The following is a 13,167-nucleotide window of genomic DNA, read 5'->3' as shown; positions in this document are numbered from 1 at the left end:
ACATGGCCCGTCCTGCTCATAATTCTGTAGCACTGTCTTAAGGCAGTATTAACTGTCTTGAATAGGGTAAGCACTTCCTAGCATTCCTTTATAGTTTCATCACTTAAATTGCTTTTTTATATTTTCCCTACAAAATACATCTGTTGAAGAACTAGATCACTGCACGTGAGGAGAATTCCTTGCTGTAGAATCATCCCTTGGATCCTCCAGATGTATCTTAACATGTTCCTTGTCTACTGTGTTTGCAATATATTAGCATTTGGGGATGCCATGACAAACATACTATGGAGTGGGTGCCATAAGCATCAGAGATTTTTTCCTCACAGTTTTGGAGGCGGAAGTCCAAGGTCAAGGTGCCAGCCAATTTGGTTCCTTAGGGCTCCTTCCCAGTTTGTAGACAGGTCATTTTCACTGTATTTTCTCATGGCAGGAGAGAGAGTCTCTCTCATTACTCTTCTTATAGAGGCAGTACTATTCCGTTCGTGAGGGTTCATCCTCCCAGATTTGGGATTGGAGCCTCAACAGATGTATTTTGTCCTTACACAAGTGCCCAGTTCATATCACTAAAGGTGTAGATTTTGAGGAATCTGAATTAATTCCTGAGTCTCATTTCTAGCTTCTTACCTTACAAAGACCCAAGGCCTCTTCTGCTGCCCTCCTCTTGTAATATGAGCCCATAATTGAAACCTTGTCCTACAAGTCTTTTTAAAGACTGTCATGGGTTTTCTCCTAATTAATATTTTAATGTTTTCTTAAATTACCTTTCTTTGTCTTTTTCATAAGTTAATGATACATTTTTAAAATATTTGTAGATATTTGGTAATTTAGAAAGGATTTTGACTTCAGTTTAACACACTAATTTTGCAGGAAATATACTTCAGAAAGTTCATGGAAAATAAAATTAAAATTTAAGTCTTTTGGTGCAAAAGAAATTTGAAACAATATATTACTTCTTTCATAACATGCATTTTCCATAAACTTTTTGATTACCCTTGTGCACTTGTAGAGATGCCTTCCACACTAGCATCTACAGTTTTAGAGGCGTTCACTCTGCAGAAAACATCCACAGTAACTCAGTGAGGAATTACCTTGATTGAAGAGACAACTTTTGGTATAGAAAGCCTTGAACTCTCAACCTGAGGGAAGTTGCCATGTCCAAAATTTAAAGTCAACAATGTAGGTAGAAACTGGCTGATGATAGCAGAGATGAAAGAATGGTGACTGAGTGATTTTTAAATGTACCTTTAATATACTTGTAAGACATAAATGTTAATTTTGTTTCATTTTCTGCCATATGCATTTTAGGCAATAATTCAACATAGATGTAAAATTCAAAGATTGGGAGTGTCTGAACTCAACTATTGGGTAAGATACAACTATTTTTAATATATTTTATCTAAACTCTACTTATTTTTATAAACTGAGTACAGATAATATATTTAAAACTGTAATATTTTAAAATTTAGAATCTCATTTTTTGTTTTTCATCCTTTTAAATTTTTTGAGATAACATTTTTAATTTACATTAGTCAAAGGCTTAATGCTTCACTAAATAAAAGAGTTCAACAAGTAAAAAATAGAGAGACCATAGCTCAGCAGGAATAGAGGCAAGGGCTATAAATAAAAATCAAATGAAAATATGCCAATCTCACTCATATATAATAAATTTCAAAATAATCACAGATAATTAAAACTAAAGTAGTATATTGTTATTAAAAATTTATTTTAAAAAGCTTTTTGTTGCAATATCACACATATGCACCCCGTATAGGCACCAGTTCAAGTCTCAGTTGCTCCACTTCAGATTCAGCTCCCCGTAGCTGCACCTGGGAGTGCAGCAGAAAATGGCATAAGTGCATGGGTCCATCTTCCAGTGCTTTCCCAGGCTACAGCAGAGAGCTGGATTGGAAGTAGAGCAGCCAGCACTCGAACAGGTGCCTATATGGGATGCTGAGTCTCCAGGCGGAGGCTTTACCCACCAAGCCACAGCGCTGGCCCCCATCTTCACATTCAAATATTGAAATGTGTTTCTTTTGGGGATGCATATTTTCTTCCTTGTTCATGTTTCTTAGATTTCTACATTTATTTTTAGGCGTTTGTGGAAACACTTGTTGGTTTTGCCCTCTGATGGCTTTTATCTTTGAAATATGCGTCTGTGGCTTAGTGGAGTGTTTGCTCTGCTCCTTCAGTGTATATACAGAACTTGATCATAATGTATGATATTTTTGATGTAGTGTTGGATTTGGTTTGCTAGTGTTGGTTGAGAATATTTCCATCAAAAATACAGGTCTGTAGTTTCTTTTTTGTGTTGTACCTTTGTTCAGTCTTGGTGTTAGAGGGATGCTGGCCTTATAAAAAGAATTTGGCAGAGCTGCATCTTGTTCAGTATTTTGGAACAGTTTGAAAAATATTGCAGTTAGTTGCTCTTTAAATGTTTTAGGGAGGGGCTGGCATTGTAGCATGGTAGGTTATACCTCCAACTGCTATGCCAGAATTTCTTATGGGTGCTGGTTCATGTTCTGGCTGCTCTGTTTCCAATTCAGCTCACTGATAATGCACCTGGGAAGGCAATGTTGGATGATCCAAATGCTTGGGCGCCTGCACTCATGTGGGAGACCCAGATGAAGTTCCTGGCTTTGGCTGGGCCCAGCCCCAGCTTTTGGGGCCACTTGGGGAGTGAACCAGAGGTGGAAGATTCTCCCCCCTCCCCACGTGTATAACACTACTTTCGAATAAATAAATAAAATTTTAAAAAGTTTTATAGAATTCTATCTTAAAGCTGTCAGGTCCTGCACTTTCCTTGATGGGAGACTTTAAATTATTGTCTCAGTCTTGCTGCTGGTCTGCTTATATTTTCTATATCTGCTTTCTTTAATCTTGGTAAGTTTTATGTATTCAGGAATATATCAATTTTTTCAAGGTTTTCCAATTTGTTAGCATATAGTTGTTCATACTAGTTTCCTATAATCCTTCGGGTTTCAGTGTTATTGGCTGTACTGTCTCCTTTTCATATATGATTTTATTTATTTGAATTTTTTTCTATTTTTTCTGTTAGTCTGGCTAAAGGTTTGTATATTTTGTTTATCTTCTCAAAAAACAGATTTTTATTTTGTTGGCTTTTGTATTTTTTTTCAATTTCTTTCTTCTCTGATCCTTATTATTTCTCACCTGCTAGTTTTGGGTTTGGTTTGTTCTTGTTTTTCTAAATCCTCAAAATGAATCATTAGATCATTTGAGAGCTTTCTGTTTTTAAATGTAAGTACTTAATACTATAAACTTCCCATTAGTATTGATTTTGCTCTATTTCACAGATTTTGAAATGATATATTTTCATTTATTTCAAGAAAGTTTCGATTTTCTTTTTAAATTCTTCAGCAACCCATTGGTCATTCAGTAGCATGGTATTTAATTTCTGTGTATTTGTGATTGTTCTTTTTTTCTTCTTGTTATTGATTTTTTGTTTTGTTCCCTTTTGGTGAAAATACTTGATATGATTTCAATATTTTTAAAGTTACTGACACTTGATTTGTGGCCTAATATATAGTCTACACTAGAGAATGTTCCATGTGCTCATGAGAAGAATGTGTATTCTGTAGTAGTTTAGTGAAATATTCTGTAAATGTCTGTTAAGTCCGTTTGCTCACCATTATGGTTCAATTCTGGTACATTTTTGTTGATGCTCTGCCCATTTGTGACAGTGAGATTTTGAGGGTCCCTACTATTACCATATTGGAGTCTCTCTCTCCCTTAGGCCTCATAGTATTTGCTGTAAATATCTAGGTGGCCTTGTGTTGGGTACATATACATATATATATATATGTTTATGATTATTCTATCTCTTGCTAAATCAATCTTTTTTCAGTATATAATGTCCTTTGTCTCTTTTCACAGTTTTTTTAATTTAAAATCTGATTTATCTGATTTATCCGATTTATCTGAGTATAGCTACTCCTACTTGTTTCCATTTGCCTAATAAATATTTTATTTTTCCAGCCCTTCACTTTTAGTCTGTGTGTATCTATGTTTTTTACCCATTCAGTCAATCTAACTCTCTTGGCTGGGGGATTTAATACATTTACATTAAGGGTTAGTATTGATAGATATAAACTAATACCTGTCACTTTGTTGGTTGATTACTGATTGTATCTGCTCTGTTGTGAATTTGGTAGTGTCATGTATTTTTATGATGATTACTTCTAATGTAGGACTCCCTTCAGAATTTCCTGTTATGCTGATTTAGGGGTGGTAAATTCTCTCAGTTTTTTCATATCTGAAATACCTTATTTCTCCTTCATTTAAAAAGAATAGCTTCACTGGATATAATATTCTTGGTTGGAAGTTTCTTTAAGACCTTGAATACATCATCCCACTCTTTCTGGCCTGTAGGGTTTCCACTGAGAAGTCTACTGTTAGTCTAATTGGATTTCCTTTCTATGTAACTTGATGTTTTTCTCTTATTGTCTTTAGGATTCCATACTTGTCCTTAACTTTTGACAATTTGATTATAATATGCCTTTGAAATATCCTTTTTCAATTGAGTCAGTTAGGGGTCTTTTAAGCTTCCTGTACCTGAATGTCTATGTCTCTTTCAAGACTTGGGAAATTTTCAGCTGTTATTTCATTTTGTAGTTTCTCAATGCCTATTACCTTTTCTTCTCCTTCAGGAATCCTTATAATACAAATATTTGGTTGCTTAATGGTGTCGCGTATTTTACATATGCTTTATTCATTCTTTTAAATTCTTTTCTCTTTATTTTTGTCTGATTTTTTTTTCCAGAAGTTTTCTCTTCAAGATCAGAAATTGTTTCCTCTGCTTGTTGAAGCTGTCAATCACTTTTTTTTTTTTTTTTTTTTTTTTGCTTCATTGATCTACCAGTATTAGAGGGTAGAAGTGAGGGGAGAGACTCACAAGGTAAACCTGGGGAAATGCTGTCCATCCTGTGAGTCTGTCATCTGTTGTCTCCCACTTGCCTATGTTATAAGCAGGGATCAAACATGAAACAGGAGCCCTCTGAGTAAGCAGGCCAGCAAAGAGCTTGGTGCCCCAGCTTCTTCTAAGTCTATGTCTTCTTTGCCTTTGAGTCCTGGCAACAGGACTCAAAAAATGCAATCTTCCACTATGGACATTGTGAATAGGGTCTAAGATGGAGCACCAAGAAATACCAGGTGAATTAAAATAGCAATAGCTAGAATAGTATTTCAAGAGCTCTGGAAACTGTCATTTTAATATTTTAAAGTTGGACAGGACTTGAATGCTAAACCTAAACAAGTTGACCGTCTGCATTCACTAACATAATACCTGTACTGTACTAGATACAATAGAAAACCACTCATCCTAGCAAGAATAAAGAAAATAACATTTCAATGAGAAAAAATGATCAACAGATGTCAATACTGAGATGAGTAGAATTGAGATTACTTGACAAGGATTTTAAAGTAGTCAACATAAAAATACTTCAGTGAGAAACTTCAAATACTCTAGAAACAAATGAAAATATCAGAAAATTTCATCAAAGAAACAAACTTAAAGACGTACAGGGACTAGCATTGTGGCACAGCAGGTTATGCTGCTGCTTGCAATGCCAGCACCCCATATCAGAGTGCCACTTTGGGTCCCAACTGCTCTGCTTCTGATCTAGCTTCCTGCTAATGTGCCTTTGAAGGCAATGGATGATGGCACAAGGAATTAGGCCACTACCACCCATGTAGGAGAACTGGATGGAGTACCTGGCTCCTAGCTTTAGCCTGGCCCAGACCTGGCTATTATGGCCATTTGGGGAGTGAACCAGAGGGTGGATGATCTTTTTTTCTCTGTTTCTCCTTCTCTCTCTGCCTTTCAAATAAATAAATCTTAAAAATAAAAATAGACAATGTGGGAATTATAGAACTAAAAATAAAATACCTGAAATAAAAAGCCTGCTGAGTTGGTTTTTTGGCTAAATGAGTGTGACAGAGGAAGCAACAATGTACTTGAAGGTGTGATGGCAGCAGTGATCATCATTAAATTAGTTTGATTCGGGTTTGTTCTCTGGATTCCTTGTTTCCTGTTTCTTTTATCATGTATTTTCCAAAAGCCTTTTTTTTTAAACAACAACAAAAAAAGATTTATTTATTTGAAAGGCAGAGTTACAGCGTGGCAGAGGCAGAGAGAGAGCGAGAGTTAGCACCGTCTTCTGTCCTCTAGTTCACTCCCCAAATAGCTGCAGTGGCCAGAGCTGGGCTCATATGAAGTCAGGAGCCAGGAGCTTCTTCTGGGTCTCCCATGTGGGTGCAGGGACCCAATGACATGAGCCATTTTCTACTGCTTTCCCAGGCTGTAGCAGAAAGCTGAATCAGGGTCAGCGCCGCAGCTCACTAAGCTAATCCTCCGCCTGCGGCGCCGGCACACTGGGTTCTAGTCCTGGTCGGGGCGCTGGTTCTGTCGTGGTTTCTCCTCTTCCAGTCCAGCTCTCTGGTGTGGCCCAGGAGGGCTGTGGAGGATGGCCCAAGTACCAGGGGGAAGCACATGGCTCCTAGTAACAGCCTTTTGGGGGTGTGGGGGAGGGGTGTACCAACGGAAGGAACACCTTTCTGTCTCTCTCTCTCACTATCTAAAATCTGCCCATCCAAAAAAAAAAAAAAAAGAAAAGAAAATACCAGCTGGATCATAAGTGGTGCATGAGCTGGCTCAATAGGCTAATCCTCTGCCTGAGGCGCTGGCACCCTGGGTTCTAGTCCCGGTTGGGGTGCCGGATTCTGTCCCGGTTGCCCCTCTTCCAGGCCAGCTCTCTGCTGTGGCCAGGGAGTGCAGTGGAGGATGGCCCAAGTGCTTGGGTCCTGCACCCCATGGGAGACCAGGAGAAGCACCTGGCTCCTGCCTTAGGATCAGTGCAGTGCGCCGGCTGTGGCGGCCATTGGAGGGTGAACCAACGGCAAATGAAGACCTTTCTGTCTCTCTCTCACTGTGTCCACTCTGCCTGTCAAAAAAAAAAAAAAAAAAAAAAAGTGGAGCAGCCAGGACTCAAACTGGCGCCCATATGGGATGCCAGCACTGCAGGCAGCAGCTTTACCTGCTACGGCACAGCACCGCCCCCCCCCTCTTTTTTTTTTCAACCCAGCTTTCATTCCAGAAGTAAAGCCTTTTTGAGATTGATACCTTTTATCCTGAACACTTTTAATGCCTGGCTCTGTGGGCCATTCTGCAATCTACAGGATGAACGTCTAAGGTGAATATTTCTCCTGCTAGGGTGACTTTCGTTGACTGTCAGTCCTACACTCCCTTCCTCTCTATTCTGTATAGCTGTGCGCCTCTCCTCTCAGTCTGTGCAAAAGCTAATGTCAGGAACAAATGCTTCTGCTGTATTTGTTGTTTCCTTTTCTATTTTCAGGTAATTTGAAGTTAGTATCGTTGTATGTTTCCTACATATGTGGTTATGTGGTTGAATTGTTCTACTTGCTGGATGATGATGAGAAAAGATGTGGATTTAGACTGCTCTGATTTTCCTCAGGCTGCCAAGAAGTCCATATCCTCTCCCCTCCGTTTTAAAAATCAAGACTATGCAAACAAATAAAAACGAAACCCAAAATGAACAGAAGCTTCCTTATGAATTTTAGTTCATATCCCTGTTTTTAAAAAGAAAACTAAGTTTTCAACTTTCAAATTTTTCCTGATTGATTAGAAGAATAGAACTTTTATTTATTTATTTATTTGAAAGGCAGAGTTACAGAGAGGCAGAGAGAGAGAGAGAGGTGTCTTCAATCTGCTGGTTCACTTCCCAAATGGTCACAACTGCTGGAGCTGTGCCAATCTGAAGCCAGGAGCCAGGAGTTTCCTCTGGGTCTCCCATGTGGGTGCAGGGCCCAAGGACTTGGGCCATCTTCTACTGCTTTCCCAGGCCTTAGCACAGAGCTGAATTGGAAGTGGAGTAGCTCGAACTCAAACTGGAGCCCATATGAGTTGCCGGTACTGCAGGCAATGGCTTGACCTACTATGACACAGTGCTGGCCCCAATAGTAGAACTTTTAAAGCAGTGTTTGCAAAATTAATTTTCAGTTGAGGCTATAAAGTTTGAAAATATACATATAACCCATCTCTTTCATAACAAAAATAGAAAAGAAATAAATTTTTGTAATTTCCTTTATATTTAGGATATGTATAATTCTAATGTTTTTATGTGTTATATAGCAGTGCCATCAATTTCAGTTTTTTGCCATTAAACAAAATTTTCTAAAGGAACAACCCTTTTTTATTTCTCACCGTGTACATGTACCTCACTAATATACTTCATGTTATTAAATTTTTCCTACATTGTTTAGAGTGACAGTTGGATATTTTAACTGGGTAATTTGTAATTTTTATTACTGGATTTCTGTTTTATTTTCTAGCTTATTCAAGGTTGTGCTTGGTGGTGTGGAACAATCATTTTAAAATTTCTGACATCTAAAATTTTAGGTGTTTCGGACCACGTAAGTTCTTTCTACTTATAACATAAAATTTCATATAAGGGGCTAGTGCTGTGATACAGCAGGTGCCTGAGGTACCAGCATCCCATGTGGGCGCTGGTTAAGTCCTGGCTGCTTCACTTCCAGTCCAGCTCCCTGCTTATGTGCCTGGGAAAATGGCAGGGGATGGTCCAGATACTTGGGTCCCTGCACCCATGTGGGAGACCCAGATGTAGCTTCTGGCTCCTGGCTTCAGATTGGCCCTGTTCTGGCCATTGTTGCCATTTGGGGTGTCAACCAGCAGATGGAAGATTCTCTCTCTTTCTCTCTCTCTCTCTCTCTCTCTCACTGTAGCTCTGCCTTTCAAATAAATAAATGTTTAAGAAGTTATATAAATATGTAGCTGGATGAAAACTTCGAAGACATCTGTTTTTATCTCTTCATTTCACAGAGGTTAAGTATTTTCTTTAAGTTCCCCAGGCTAGTTATTAGCAGGGTCATTATTCAGTCCTGCCACTCAGTGATCTTTGCAATATGCTAAGAAAAAAGTATGGCACTGAATGCTGACTTAGTCTTCTAGGAAAACTGCTAATAATTTGTTCATATAGTTAATTCATTTATATTTCAGTTAAAATATAAATAATTTGTTTAATGAGCTTTTATTATAGATTTTATAATGTGTGTAGTCTGTACTCTGAAATACAGAACTCAGTGCATTTTGCTTACAACTGTGGACTAAAATTAGGATATGACTTCATGTTTTAAGGATTTTCTTGTTATCTGAAAAGAAAATATTAGAAGTTCTCTGTTTTTTCATCTAGAAAAAATATAGAGAGCACTTATTCATATAATCTTTCTTTTTGTTTTAAGGGTATCACCTTAAATAATGGCCCTTTTCAAGACATAAGCCCTTTCTTAACTATTAATTTAGAGAGAAGAAAGCAATACATGAATTTATTTTTGATTTCTAGCACTTCATTTAGAAATAAACATACATGAGTGTATGATACAATAATCTATGAAATGTACCTTATCTAGTGCTATCCAATCAGAGCCCTGTACGAAAACTGTTAAATATAGCAAGGGACTATAGTTCTCTCTCTCTGAAAGAGGTGCTGTCATCATCCCATAAAACATGCATCCATATTCATGTTAGATAACATTTCTAAATGTGAGGATTTATTTTCCATCAATTGCTAGCTTTGCATAGTAATTTATTAGGTTTGTTTGTTGCTGCTGTTCTCTAGTATGTGTGACACATTTCTGTTTTTCCTTTTATATAGTTTTTAATCCTTATTTTGTGGGAGCATGTATTTTTCTGATAAACTCTATTCTCACCTTGTAAATTATTTAAGTTAGTCTGTGATTTTTGTTTCTTGTTTTACATTATCACCTAATTCTTTATAAATGTGGGAAGTAACACACACACCCCTTTGGTAGTCATAAGTGACTTTTATTTGACAGTTGTGCACAAAACTTTACATTATTGAGTTAAATTATTCTTAGTTACTAGACTTACTCTAAATTAGAACATAAAATGTTAGGTGGCAACAGTGAATAAATGAAAACTTATGGTAATCATCAAACTTATCATTAAATATTTCAATCCTTATAAAGTAATTTGAATTATGATTTTACAAGCCAAATATTTTCCTTTCCCTGGTCTTCTGAGAATGCAGTGGAAAAATAATTATCTACAGTAGGTAGTAAGCAGTCAGTATAAAATAGGAGTTCTACATTGGATGTGATTGGTGTTGCTTATTTTTCTAAATAAGTGTTTAGAAATATTGAGATCAAATAATCAGAGATCAAGTAATAATCATGATAGTGTTATAATTCTTATGAGGAATAGCTGTCATAAATGACATGGATATATGTGGGTACTTTAGAAAGTTTGTGGGAAATTACAGTTAAAAGACTGATGATATTGGTGCCAAAAGTGAAAATCCATGCATATTTTTTCATAATATGCATTTTCCATGAATATTTTAAATATTTTTTGTATGTACAGGTTTCAGGCTTTTTGCACCAAAATAAACTTATCTTACAATTTTAGTCTCCATGAAATTCTTGAAGTACTCTCATACCAAATATTGTAACAATGTATGAGGCTTCATGAAAATGATAATAGATAAAATGTTTATGGTTTATAATATATGGTAAAACTACGAAAAGAAACTTTTTTTCAAAATAAATTATCTGATTATAAAATTTCTTGATTAACTTCCTGGTGGTTTCTTCTCAGCAAGTATTTTTATCTCTTTATCTTTTTTTTTTTTTTGCTTATTTTTTTTCTGGCTTCTTCTTACTTGTCATTTCTCTTTATTTTCGGTTATCTTGATGAGAAGGTACACAGAACATCTAGTTTTTAGAGGCATCTATGTAGCGTGGGTATATCAGCTTTATAGATTAAACATATTAGTCTTATCAAATCAGTTCTACTGACTATAATAATTTATGGAATTTTAACTCACTTTATTTTCTTTCAGATTCGCCTAAGCGACCTCATAGCAGCCAGAATCTTAAGGTATACGGATTTCGATACTTTAATATACACCTGTGCGCCTGAATTTGACTTCATGGAACAAGCGGTATGAATGTTTCTATATTTTTTTCCTTCCTACAGGTATATTGACTTTTGCTCCTGTATTTTCTTTTTAATCTGAAATTCAAATTTTTAGTCAAATATATAACTTACAGTATCATTTTATATTATTATTTTTCTAATCATATGTCCTTCCTAACCTATTACTCTTTTCTGTAAATCAATAATAGTGTCTTTCTTAAAGAGATAAATTCAGGAAGTGTGCTTAACATTATGTATGACCCATATTCATTATTATTACAAATAACTTTTAACAATCTAGGCCACTTGGAGAAATAGGACCATTCAGGAAAATAAAATCCAAATTCTTGTTAAGAAATTCAGTTTTAAGGGCTGGCATTGTGGCATAGCGGGTAAAGCCACGGCCTGCATCCCATATGGGCCCTGGTTCAAGTTCTGCCTGTTCCACTTCTGATCCAGCTCCCTGCTAATGACCTTGGGAAAGCAGTGGAAGATGGACCAAGTATTTGGGCCTCTGTACCCAGATAGGAGACCTGGAATAATCTCTTGGCTACTGGCTTCAGCCTGGCCCAGCCATGGCCATTGCAGCCATTTGAGAAGTGAACCAGCAGATGGAAGATCTCTCTCTCTCCCCAGTCTCTGTAACTCTGCCTTTCAAATAAATAAATTAATCTTAAAAAAGAAATTCAGTTTTATTACATTTAATACCCCAAATATTAAAATACATGTTTAACAAAGTGTTGCCAATAAAGGTGGTATACTACTGTTAATGACTGTGAAATTATTGTGTTACATAAATGCATGGTTATTATCTTCTTAAAAATACTTACTTATTTGAAGGACAGCATTATAGAGAGATCAGTTAATCAATTGATGTGTCTTCCATCAATCCATTGGTTCATTCCCCAAAGGGGTCTCCCACATGGATGGCAGGGACCCACGCACTTGGGCCATCATCTACTGCTTTCCCAGGTACATAGCAGGGAACTGGAAGGGAAATGGAGCAGCCAGGACTGGAACCAGTGCTCATATGGGCTGCTGGTGTTGTAGGAGGTAGCTTAACTCACTGTGCCACAGCGCCAACCGTGCATGGTATTACCTTTTATAAAAAGTTCATGTTGCTAAGATTTGAAACATTTGCCTCTTGGTGGTATCATGGACCACAAGAGCAGTATAAGATCTTAGAGACTGCATAGTACACGTCTTTCACTTGCTGGAAAGACTTGCTTTAAGTACCATGTGAGCCATGTAGGACATGGGTTCTGATGGACTCAGAGCTCCTGGCTCAGTGTTCTTTCTTCTGTTTGTGGTCTACTTTCTTCTTCACAGAACATGGAAGAGTTGTCACTGGATGAGTCTGTGTAATTACAAATTCTAAATTAGTGGCAAATCTAATATTGAATTTTTACATTATTCTCTTATCCATCCAGGCAGCTATTCATTAATTTAAAAATTTTTGTTGACCATCGATAATGTATTAGGCAGTTTGTTGTAGGACTACACAGAGGAAAATAAGCCAGTTCCTGCTTTCAAGAAATAGTTCAGTTACATGGTAATCACTCCTTATCACAATAACGGGTTCTGAGAATGGTACTTTGAGTAGTGACTTTGGCTAACTGTCTCCTTTTTCAGCTCTGGTTTCAGTAGTGAAATAATGGAACAGCAGCACAGGAAATGAAAGTGTAGTTCTCAGGGACCAGTAAATACACATTTTTAAACCTAGCATTATATAAACAAAGAAAAAATAAAACTGAAAAAAGGAACAGTTATAGATACGCCTAGTTCTGAGTTTAATAATTTTTAAAAGTTTTTTGAATGCTGCATGTCAGTTTTGTAATTTTGTTTCTTACATTAAAATTCAGAAGTTAGTAAATAATATACTGTGCTAATGATAAAGGCATTTTACCTCTAAAAATTTCATGATGGCACTCAGTTTGACACAAATTTTTACTACATTAAGGCAAATTTCAATAAATAACTCGAAAAATTTTCTGTATTTTCAGACTCCACTGAGATACACAAAGACATTATTGCTTCCAGTTGTCATGATGGTTACTTGTTTTATCTTTAAGAAGGTATTTAAAAATTTTTATTGTTGGCTTTTGGGTTCTTGATAAGGATTGCAGTATGTTCCTGATTTATTTGGGAGACTGAGATAAAATTTCTCTGGAGGAAGCTGC

At 36.6% G+C, this 13,167-nt stretch overlaps 1 protein-coding gene across 1 annotated transcript in view; it reads left to right on the top strand.

Moving 5' to 3' along the window:
- Nucleotides 1–13,167, top strand: part of LOC100341431 (putative C-mannosyltransferase DPY19L2) — a 94,580-nt gene that overhangs the window by 48,620 nt on the left and 32,793 nt on the right. Inside the window, 4 exon segments of the mRNA XM_008261630.5 lie at nucleotides 1,306–1,365; nucleotides 8,365–8,445; nucleotides 10,911–11,012; nucleotides 12,991–13,062. Coding sequence (XP_008259852.3) covers nucleotides 1,306–1,365; nucleotides 8,365–8,445; nucleotides 10,911–11,012; nucleotides 12,991–13,062 — 315 coding nt within the window.

Source organism: Oryctolagus cuniculus, chromosome 16 (assembly GCF_051225735.1).
Source record: "Oryctolagus cuniculus isolate XC-2025 breed Fujian yellow rabbit chromosome 16, ASM5122573v1, whole genome shotgun sequence".
NCBI classification, from domain to species: Eukaryota; Metazoa; Chordata; class Mammalia; order Lagomorpha; family Leporidae; genus Oryctolagus; species Oryctolagus cuniculus.
This window is presented reverse-complemented; position numbering and strand designations above follow the sequence as displayed.